Source organism: Nerophis ophidion, linkage group LG20 (assembly GCF_033978795.1).
Source record: "Nerophis ophidion isolate RoL-2023_Sa linkage group LG20, RoL_Noph_v1.0, whole genome shotgun sequence".
Lineage (NCBI taxonomy): Eukaryota > Metazoa > Chordata > Actinopteri > Syngnathiformes > Syngnathidae > Nerophis > Nerophis ophidion.
Window position 1 is genome coordinate 29,975,008 of NC_084630.1, and position 12,075 is coordinate 29,987,082.

The 12,075-nt window shown below is 40.5% G+C and overlaps 1 protein-coding gene across 3 annotated transcripts in view; it reads right to left on the reverse strand.

The window, feature by feature from the left end:
• Positions 1 to 7,700: 7,700 nt before the first annotated feature.
• nt5c2b (5'-nucleotidase, cytosolic IIb) overlaps positions 7,701 to 12,075 on the reverse strand; it is a 32,461-nt gene continuing 28,086 nt past the window's right edge. For all 3 annotated transcript variants that reach the window (XM_061880951.1, XM_061880953.1, XM_061880952.1), the window contains one exon: positions 7,701 to 9,223. In XM_061880951.1, the coding sequence (XP_061736935.1) occupies positions 8,978 to 9,223 (246 nt within the window). In that variant the 3' untranslated portion in view covers positions 7,701 to 8,977. The remainder of the gene's footprint in view (positions 9,224 to 12,075) is intronic.

Sequence of the window (12,075 nt, forward strand, 5' to 3'; positions counted from 1 at the left end):
TGTGACCGAGAGAGAGAACACCATGGTTGCTGTTGACGGCTATGAACGCCTGTCGTATCTTTGCGTTACGCGGTCAAAATCGGGAGGGGGGGGGGGGGGATCCTGATTGGGTGAGGCCCAGGTAAGCCCCTACATGATACCCAAATGAATCGCATTAACCCATTCACACACTGATGGCGGAAGCTTCCATGCTAGAGGTTAACCACGATCCATCAGGAGCAAGGCGGGTAACGTGCCCTGCTCAAGGACACAAATGCCATGACTAGGATGGTTAGTGGTTAGAGCAGGGGTATGGAACCTATGGCTCGCGAGCCAGATGTGGCTCTTTTGATGACTGCATCCGGCTCTCGGATAAATCTGAGCTGACATTACTTAACACAATAAGTAATGAATTATTCCACTTGTAATTACAGTGTTAAAAATGACGTTCAAAATATAAAACAGTTTCATGCATTTTTAATCCATCCATCCGTTTCCTACCGCACCTGTTCAAGAAGTTGCGTTAATGGTAAGAAGTTATTTATTTATTATTGATTAGTGTGGGGCTTGCCCTCCTGGGGGTTCTTCAGACCACCAAGTACTGACATGAGAGCCTGTTTCAGGGTTACAATATTGTTTTATTTTTCAGTAAGTCTCTCAGTTGCTTTCCAGCAATTGTATTTTTCTCTTTTGTTCTCGCTTGCGCTCTGGCTCCAGCCCCAACCCCGTCTCTCCCCCTGGCTGCTGCTTATAACAGAGTGACAGGTGATTAGATAACAAAGCCCAGGTGGGCCTTATTGCGCCTGTCGCTGATTTCGAGCCCGATCCTGGCAACACCCGGCTTCGCTGCAGGCCCGCAGGCCACGCCCCCACCACAGTTAGCTTCAGAATAACAATGTTATTACAAAGAATAAGAGACCTATTATACTCTAGAAATGTTGGTTTTACTTAAAAATGCACGCGTTTAGTTGTGTTCAGTGTTAAAAAAAAATGTTATATGGCTCTTACAGAAATACATTTTCAAATATTTGGCTTTCTTGGCTCTCTCACCCAAAAAGGTTCCCGACCCCTGCGTTAGAGTGTCCGCCCTGAGTTCAAACTCCGGCCGAGTCATACCAAAGACTATAAAAATTAGACCCATTACCTCCCTGCTTGGCACTCAGCATCAAGGGGTTGGAATTGGGGGTTAAATCACCAAAAATGATTCCCTGGCTCAGGCCACCGCTGCTGCTCACTGCTCCCCTCACCTCCCAGGGGGTGATCAAAGGTGATGGGTCGGACGCAGATAATAATTTCGCCACACCTAGTGTGTGTGTGACAATCATTGGTAATTTAACTTTAAAAGCTGGGATCAAACCTGGAACTCTGAAGTTGTTGACAAAGCTGCTCTACCATCTGAGCCACGCCTCCCAAGAGGCTGCACGCTGGGTCCAACTCTGTTACCGTCCATGTGGCTCTGGACGGGCGTGTTTTGTTTGAAAATCCCCTTGGATCGATCAAGTTCCACCTATCTCTTGTCTCGGGTGGCCGGTGTGCCATCGTACCGTGAGCTGTCGGCCGGGTGGGAGGCTCAGATCCGTTGGAATGACGGATCTGGGCCCTGTCCAATAAAGCAAATGCAGGGTACCTGGTACTGGTACTGGACTTGTGGTTCAATCAGCTGTTGAGCCACTGTGGTCTGTCATTTTTGGGGGGTGTAGGCGGTCTAGGGAACGCTGCAACTCACGTCCAAGTATCAGGAGGGCCAGAAAACTGCCTGTTGTGACACACATTGTCTGTAGTGCTGATGAAATTGGGAGACCATCTGCCAGGTGGGCTCTGATGCCGTTCTTAGGTCTGTAAAACTGGACGAGCTGAGTTGTGTGAGGAGGTATGTGTATTTGTATGTACAGTATGTTTGTCTTCCAGTTTGTGCGGGAGCCAGAGTACAACCCCGGCCGCCCAGAGAGCCCAACCCAAAACAGCAGGTGCGGCGCCCAGGGAACAAGGGACTACAGGCCCCATGCAGCCAGGCCGGTGGTCCAGTAACAGAAGACCTGTGCCGCCCGGCAGGGCCAGCAACAGGACATAGAGAGAGGCGCCCGGCAGAGGACAAGGCACGAGAGAAGCAGGAAACAGCCTTCCCCCAAGCCAGCAAGAGACCACACCCCACAAGGGACGGTCCACCCGAGGGGCGCAGAGACTGCCCGTAACCGGACGGGTAGACCGCCAGCAACCGAGCCTCCACGAGCACAACCCTCTGCCCCGGCCCACCCCATCCAAGTCGGCTGCCGTAGGACCGCCCAGCACGGGAACCACCTGCAGGGACCCCAACAATGGAGATAGAACAACCAGCAACTGCCCTGCCAAATCCTCCCCCTGAGGGAGAAATAAAAATAATAATTATGGATAAGCGGAAGAAGATGGATGCATGTTTTTAATGAGTACTTACTACGCTACGGTGGTGGTGGTATTTGGGGAGCCAAGAGTTTTCTGAGGTGGTGCTTGTTGACAAAATAAGGTTGAGAACTAGAGATGTCCGATAATATTGGACTGCCGATATTATCAGCTGATAAATGCTTTAAAATGTAATGTCGGAAATTATCGGGATCGGTTTTTAAATTATTGGTATCGGTTTCAAAAAGTGAAATTCATGAGTTTTTTAAACACCGCTGTACGGAGTGGTACACGGACGTAGGGAGAAGTACAGAGCAACAATAAACCTTAAAGGCACTGTCTTCGCATGCTGGTTCAATCACATACATAATATCTACGGCTTTTCACACACACAAGTGAATGCAAGGCATACTTGGTCAACAGCCATACAGGTCACACTGAGGGTCGCCGTATAAACAACTTTAACACTGTTACAAATATGCGCCACACAGTGAACCCACACCAAACAAGAATGACAAACACATTTACGGAGAACATCCACACCGTAACAAAACATAAACACTACAGAACAAATACCCAGAACCCCTTGCAGCACTAACTCCAACCCTGCCCACCTCAACCTCCATATGCTCTCTCAGGGAGACTATGTCCCAAATTCCAAGCTGCTGTTTTGAGGCATGTTAAAAAAAAAATAATAATGCACTTTGTGACTTCAATAATAAATATGGCAGTGCCATGTTGGCATTTTTTTTTTTCCATAACTTGAGTTGATTTATTTTGGAAAACCTTGTTACATTGTTTAATGCATGCAGCGGGGCATCACAACAAAATTAGGCATAATAATGTGTTCATTCCACGACTGTATACATCGGTATTGGTAATTAAGAGTTGGACAATATCAGATATCGGCCAAAAAAAAAGCCATTATCGGACATCTCTATTGAGAACCACTGTGCCTCAACATCGGGTTACAGTCGACCCACACTCACACATCGACTTAACGGGCATCCCTGATTTGAAGTGTGGGTAAAAAAAAGAGCGGTTTATAGTTCAAAAATGGCGGAAGAAGCGTCACTCGCTACAAAAGGCATTATTCATATTCCGTCATCGTGATGTGTGCTGTAATATCAAGAAATGTGATTTATGTGTAGTGGAACAGAAAAGATACGGTGCAATTATCCCCCTGTACTTTATTTTGAAGGTTGGCAACATCCTGTATGTGAGCTGAACAGGAAGTGATGTAGGGGGTGAACGTATTCTGTGACGTCACTAAAGATGTTGACGGAAACATGAGCGCGACGTGGTTGATTGACCATCACTTCTCTGCAGTTACAGATTATAACCGCTGGAGGTCACTGTTGTGCCAAGAAGTGTAACTCCAGTGTTCTGCACTGGCAGGGTTGTGTTAGCACAAAACTATGTTTGCACTTTAAGTTTTTTCAGTATAAATAAACAAGATTGTGCTTGAGGTCAAGTCGTGTTTGCCCAAAAGATTGCTCAAGAATGATATTCACACAAAAACAGGAATGTGGATAAACTTGCAGTTGGAATGGGGAAAGAAGGCTGCAGTCAATGTGATGTTGAAAAAGAACCCAAATATTGCATTTTTGCTTTAGCTTCAGCATAAAGTGGTTAAAACTCTGCAATTATCTAATTTTGCTTCTGCTACGATTTACATAAAGTTGTGTTTTATTTCCGGAGCAGCAATGAGATCGGATATTTTTGTCTTATTTGGCGGCGGCGTTCTTTTTGTATTTCTTTGCAGAATGGATACAAATAGACAGCCATAGAGGTTTATTTCAGACGTATTTGTCTAACACTTTTAATGACAGATAATAAAATACGAGACAGTATGTGAGCTACATAACTGCATCTAGCGAATGTGAGGTAAATAAAAACAGTGATGCTGCAAACAAGTCAATGCAGGATTCATGGAGCCTTGGGGCCACAGTAATATCATTTTTTATCACACACAGTATATATATATATATATATATATATATATATATATATATATATATATATATATATATATATATATATATATATGCAAACTCCGTTTCTATATGAGTTGGGAAATTGTGTTAGATGTAAATATAAACGGAATACAATGATTTGCAAATCCTTTTCAACCCATATTCAGTTGAATGCACTATAAAGACAAGATATTTGTTGTTCAAACTCATACATTTTTTTTTTTTTTTTGCAAATAATAATGAAATCGGAATTTCATGGCTGCGACATGTGCAGAAGTAGTTGGGAAAGGGCATGTTCACCGCTGTGTTACATCACCTTTTCTTTTAACAACACTCAATAAACGTTTGGGAACTGAGGAAACTAATTGTTGAAGCTTTGAAAGTGGAATTCTTTCCCATTCTTGTTTTATGTAGAGCTTCAGTCGTTCAACAGTCCGGGGTCTCCCCTGTTGTATTTTACGCTTCATAACGCGTCACACATTTTCGATGGGAGACATAACTGGACTGCAGGCGGGCTAGGAAAGTACCCACACTCTTTTACTATGAAGCCACACTGTTGTAACACGTGGCTTGGCATTGTCTTGCTGAAATAAGCAGGGGCGTCCATGATAACGTTGCTTGGATGACAACATATGTTGCTCCAAAACCTGTATGGACCATTCAGCATTAATGGTGCCTTCACAGATGTGTAAGTTACCCATGCCTTGGGCACTAATACACCCCCATACCATCACAGATGCTGGGCTTTGAACTTTGCGTCTATAACAATCCGGATGGTTATTTTCCTCTTTGTTCCGGAGGACACCACGTCCACAGTGTCCAAATATAATTCTGAAATGGGGACTCGTCAGACCACAGAACACTTTTCCACTTGGCATCAGTCCATCTTTGATGAGCTCGGGCCCAGCAAAGCCAGCGGCGTTCCTTGATGTTGTTGATAAATGGGTTTTGCTTTGCATAGTAGAGTTTAACTTGCACTTAAAGATGTAGCAACCCACTGTAATTACTGACAGTGGTTTTATGATGTGTTCCTGAGCCCAATGTGGCGATATCCTTTACACACTGATGTCGGTTTTTGGTGCAGTACCGCCTGAGGGATCCAAAGGTCATTGCTTACGTGCAGTGATTTCTCCAGACTCTCTGAACGTTTTGATTATTTTACGGACCGCAGATGGTAAAATCCCTAAATTCCTTGCAATAGTTTGTTGAGAAATGTTCTAAAACTGTTCGACAATTTGCTTACAAAGTGGTGACTCTCACCCCATCCTTGTTTGTGAATTACTTAGTATTTCATGGAAGCTGTTTTTATACCCAATCATGGCACCCACCTGTTCCCAATTAGCCTGCACACCTGTGTGATGTTCCAAATAAGTGTTTGATGAGTATTTCTCAAGTTTATCAGTATTTATTGCCACCTGTCCCAACTTCTTTGTCACGTGTTGCTGGTATCGAATTCTAAAATTAATGATTATTTGCAAAAAAATAAATAAATGTTTATCAGTTTGAACATCAAATATGTTGTCTTTGTAGCATATTCAACTGAATATGGGTTGAAAATGATTTGCAAATCATTGTATTCCGTTTATATTTACATCTAACACAATTTCCCAACTCATATAGAAACGGGGTTTGTATATATATATATATATATATATATATATATATATATATATTTATATATATATATATACGTACGTACATACATATATATAAATATATACACTATATATATATATATATATATATATATATATATATATACGTACGTACATACATATATATAAATATATACACTATATATATATATATATATATATATATATATATATATATAGTAAAGACACTTGTAAAGAACATAATGTCATGGCTGCCTTGAGTTTCCAATAATTTCTACAACTGTTATTTTTTTGTGATAGAGTGATTGGAGCACATACTTGTTGGTCCTAAAAAATATTCATGAAGTTTGGTTCTTTTATGAATTTATTATGGGTCTATTGAAAATGTGAGCAAATCTGCTGGGTCAAAAGTATACATACAGCAATGTTAATATTTGCTTACATGTCCCTTGGCAAGTTTCACTGCAATAAGGTGCTTTTGGTAGACATCCACAAGCTTCTGGTTGATTTTTTGACCACTCCTTTTGACAAAATTGGTGCAGTTCAGCAAAATGTGTTAGTTTTCTGACATGGACTTGTTTCTTCAGCATTGTCAACATGTTCTCAATTCAAGACTTTGGGAAGGCCATTCTAAAACCTTAATTCTAGCCTGACTTAGCCATTCCTTTAACACTTTTGATGTGTGTTTGGGGTCATTGTCCTGTTGGAACACCCAACCACGCCCAAGATACAACCTACGAGCTGATGATTTTAGGTTGTCCTGAAGAATTTGAAGGTAATCCTCCTTTTTCATTGTCCCATTTACTCTCGGTAAAGCACCAGTTCCATTGCCAGGAAAACAGGCAGAGAATATAATACTACCACCACAATGATTGATGGTAGGGATGTTGTTCCTGGGAATAAAGGCCTCACCTTTTCCGCTCCAAACACTCCAGAAGGTCTTATCTTTGTCCATGTGATCAGCAGCAAACTTTAGACGAGCCTTAAGGTGTCGCTTCTGGAGAAAGGGCTTCCTTCTTGCATGGTAGCTTGTCAGTTCATGGCGATGCAAAACAAGTTTGATTGTGGATTATGTTCCAGCAGCTTCCAATTAATTGCACCCCTGATTTTTGGTGGTTCTCGGCTGACTCTTGATCATCCTGACCAATTTTTTTCTCTGCAGCAGGTGACAGCTTGCGTTTTCTTCCTGATCGTGGAAGTGACAAAACTGTGCCATGCACTTTATACTTACAATTGTCTACACAGTTGCTCTTGGGACCTTAAACTGCTTTGAAATGGCTTCAAGTGACTTTCCTGACTTGTTCAAGTCAGTGAGTCGCATTTTCAGATCTGTGCTGCGTTCCTTTCCCATTGTCGCGTTTGTAACCAAGTCAAATGACTGCCTCACATGAACCCCATTTAAATGGGCTCAGAGAAGTCAACTGATGTCAGCATAAATTTGTCTTTCGAATAATATGGGGGAAAAAAAGGAGAAACAAGTTGATATTAATTTAAATAAAAAAATTAATCATCTAAACTGCTGACTTGGGGAAACAATTGGGGAGTATCACTGATAATCTGTACCATACTGGGTATGGTTACACTATATTTTTTGGGGGGGAGGGGGAAACAATTTTTTTTTTTATTTCAATTAATTTCATTGGGAAAGGTTGATTTAAGTGTACTGTGACAGAACCAATTAGGGTGGGGTACTACTCTACTTAGCATTTTGACAAATATCTTGGATTGCAGTAGAAAAAGACAAGAGACAAACTATGAAAAACTATCTTTATTATACATTTGCAGTCCATGTCCTTTAATGTGCACACTGCAGGAACATCTGGGAGTAAAGGAAACACTGGATAATTAATATGCATAAAAATTATTTTGTAAAATGACCGGCGACGATAACAGGACTCGTTGCTAAAGTGATGCGTTCAGGACATCATGCCAGTAAGAAAAAATACACAATCTAAGCTTAAACTTGAGTTCCGTGTTTGCAATAAAATCCAAGTTAACAGTCAAGGAAGGTAATGGAACATTCCATTAACACTTGTGTAAACCCACATATATATTTTTTTAAAGTCTAACATTTTAGTTACAGCTTCTAACGTGCTATTCACTTTTCCCTTTAATTTTTTTTTTTTTGGAAATAGTTACAGCTTGGGTTACATTTTGTTACCAGTCTACGGTGAGTATATTTTCTAAAATGCTAACAATCCACATACACTTAAAAAAAACATGCATATTTGAAGTTATGCAACCGAAGGAGCAGCGAACGCGCTCACAAGCTCATCAACTGTCACAACGTTTGCTTTAGCGGGACAAAGTTCCGTCCAAGACAAGGCAAAGGCAAAGAAACGGAAATAAAAAGTTGCTTAAAATTCCATTCTCAGTCTGGCTCTTTTGCTTCTTTATCAACAGTTCCTAAAACTTTTAATCGCTTTGCATGAAATATTAGTGAAAAAATACTTTACGCTTCACATGTTGTTTACACAAGCTTCAGCGTTGCCACAGCAACTATGGGCCTGTAATACAGTACTGTGTCCTCATTGTTGCTAGGTAACCAGATATCAGGGGTCAATAGCCAACCGCCCCCCCCTCCTGACGGTGTCGCCCATCCTGCTGGTGGGTAGACGCACACTCACACGCACGCTTACACAAGCAAGACATCTAAAACGGAAAAGAAAAAACGACACAAAATGAAAAGCCTGTTGTTCCCATTTTTCATACAAAGCGACCGTCATGGATGTGATGAGTACTCATAAGAATGAATAACGTTATGGCAATGCTAGTCTTGTGCGAGTCATGCTTCATGTGGACCTGAAACGGTCACGTTAAAACCACACAATGGAGTGTCTGTCACCAAAGGAAAATCTAAATTATATCGATTTAAAAAAAAAAAAAAAAAAGTTTTTGAAGGAGGCATCGTGCATGTCGTGTGACGAGTCATGTGACGCGTTCATTCTCACTCAAAAAACGTCCAGTGTTGTCATGTGTGCATAGTGTTGTTAGACGCACACTACAAACCCTCCCAATACCCTAAAAGGTTCATTCTTCCTCTTCTTCCTCTTCCTCTTCTTCCTCGTCGTCGTCCTCGTCATGGCAGTGGGTGATCTCCTGTGGCGTCTGAGGGAACAGGTTGGGAGGTTTGATCTCGCTGAAGGAGCGGGTCAGCTGGTTGCGTTTGCACTCCAAGTCCTTGCAGTCGCTGCAGTGGTTGCGGTTGCGCGTGGCCAACGGCGACTCGGCGTCGATGTCCACGTGCGTGTGCTCCACCGTGGACTCGTGGGGCATCTGAGGAGACAACGGTGAACATTTGCTTTTGCAAAGGAGTATGATGGCCAAAATGAAATGAAATTCACGCACTGAAACTGTACTATAGCAATACAGGCTGAGAAATAGAAATTAAGGCTGTAACATGAATGAAGATGAAATATTACAAAACCCAAACCCAGTAAAGTTGGCACGTTGTGTAATTCATAAATAAAACCAGAATACAATGATTTGCAAATCCTTTTCAACCTATATTTAATTAAATGGACTGCAAAGACAAGATACTTAACGTCCGAACTAGTAAACTTTGTTATTTTTTGCAAATATTAGCTCATTTGGAATTCGATGCCTGCAACAGGTTTCAAAAAAGCTGGCAAAAAAGACTGAGAAAGTTGAGGAATGCTCATCAAACACTTATTCGGAACATCCCATAGGTCACGGGTCGGGAACCTTTTTGGCTGAGAGAGCCATAGGAGCCAAATATTTATAAAAGTATTTCCGTGAGAGCCATATATATATATTTTTTTTTTACACGGAATACAACTACATGCGTGCATTTTAAGAAAGATCAACATTTTTAGAGTATATTACGTCTCTTATTCTTTTTAATAACATTGTTATTCTGTGGCTAACCAAAAATAAATAAAATACTTGTTACCATTAATCCGACTTCTTGAACAGGTGTGGTAGAAACAGGATAGATGGATGAAAATGCATGAGAATGGTTTGCATTTTTAACGTTATTTTTGACACTGTGATTACCAGCTGAATTATTCATTACTTATCGTGTTAAGCTAAGATTTATCTGAGAGCCAGGTGCAGTCATCAAAAGAGCCACATCTGGCTCTAGAGCCATAGGTTCCCTACCCCTGCCACAGGTGAAGAGGCTAATTGGGAACAGGTGGGTGCCATGATTGAGTATAAAAGCAGTTTCCATGAAATGCTCAGTCATTCACAAACAAGGATGGTGCGAGGGTCACCACTTTGTGAACAAATGCCTGAGCGAATTTTCGAACAGTTTAAGAACAAAATTTCTCAACGAGCTATGGCAAGGACTTTGGGGATTTCACCATCTACGGTCCGTAATATCATAAAAAGGTTCAGAGAATCTGGAAAAATCAATGCACGTAAGCCATGATGTTACGGACCTTTGATGCGTCAGGCGGTACTGCATGAAAACCGACGTCAGTGTGTAAAGGATATCACCATATGGGCTAAAGAACACTAGAGAAAACCACTGTCAGTAACTACAGTTTTTCGCTACATCAGTAAGTGCAAAATAAAACTCTACTATGCAAAGTGAAAGCAATTTATCAACACCCAAAAAGGTTGCCGGCTTCGCTGGGCCCGAGCTCATCTAGGATGGACTGATGCAAAGTGGAAAAATGTTCTGTGGTCCGAGGAGAACACATTTCAATTTGTGTTTGGAAACTGTGGATGTCATGTCCTCCGTAACAAAGAGGAAAATAACCATCCAGCATCTGTGATGGTATGGGGGTGTATTAGTGCCTAAAGCATGGGTAACTTACACACCATTAATGCTGAAAGGTACATACGGGTTTCGGAGCAACATACGTTGCCATCCAAGCAACGTTATCATGGCCGCCCTTGCTTATTTCAGCAAGACAATGCCAAGCCATGTGTTTCAACAGCGTGGCTTCATAGTAAAATAGTGCGGGTACTAGACTGGCCTGCCTGTAATCCAGACCTGTCTCCCATTGAAAATGTGTGACGCATTATGAAGCCTAAAATACCACAAAAGAGACCCAGAAACTGTTGAAAAACTTAACTTGTACATCAAGCAAGAATGGTAAAGAATTCCACCTGAAAAGCTTAAAAAATTGGTCTCCTCAGTTCCCAAACATTTACTGAATGTTGTTAAAAGGAAAGGCCATGTAACACTGTGGTAAAAATGCTCCTGTGCAAACTTTTTGCCATTACATTGTAAGTTAATTATTAATTGCAAAAAAAAACGAGTTTCTCAGTTCGAACATTAAATATCTTGTCTTTGCAGTCTATTCAATTGAATATAAGTTGAAAAGGATTTGCCAATCATTGTATTCTGTTTTTATTTACAAATTACACAATGGGCCAACTTCACTGGTTTTGGGTTTTGTACAATAAAATCAAGTCATCATTTTACAAAAATAAATATGTAATTTGAAATTAACATTTTTTTGATTTTCTAATCAAATCAAAAGTAATACATTACAATAAAAGGTAATAAGTTTATGACAAAGTGACAATTGTACACTTATAACGGCAAGCCTTTTTACAAGAAGCATTTCTTAATATTTTTACAAATAAGTCATGATTTTAAGAAAACAAGCTAACATTTTAATTATAATAATAATGGATTCAATTTGCATAGCGCTTTACTCGATACTCAAAGTGCTTTAAACTAAAAATTGAGAAATTGTACGCTAATAAATGGAGTTTACAGTTGCCACTTTATAGTTATGGTTTGGGTTTACGGCAGTGATTCTCAAACTGGGGTACACATACCAAAATAATCAGTGTTTGATTTTCCTATATTCAAACACAGTGCTAATGTTCAAACTGTGTGTAATATAATGTTACAATGTTAAATATACTTGTTAAATAAAGCCTCTAATTTGTTTTTAATGAATACTTGGGCCTACTATGCTACTGTATTTTAATATTAGTCGTTATGGTGGAAATTGGGAGTTTTTTCTGAGGTGGTACTTGGTGTAAACCACTGGTTATGGTTTATTTCGAACATGCCTGCAATTTAAATAGAGTGCATCACATATTAAAAAAAGAACATAAAAAAAGTCATAATTTTAGTTCTCTTCCTTTTGTTTGGAGTATGTTTTTAGAAGCTCAAATACTGTTGACGAATGAAAATCATT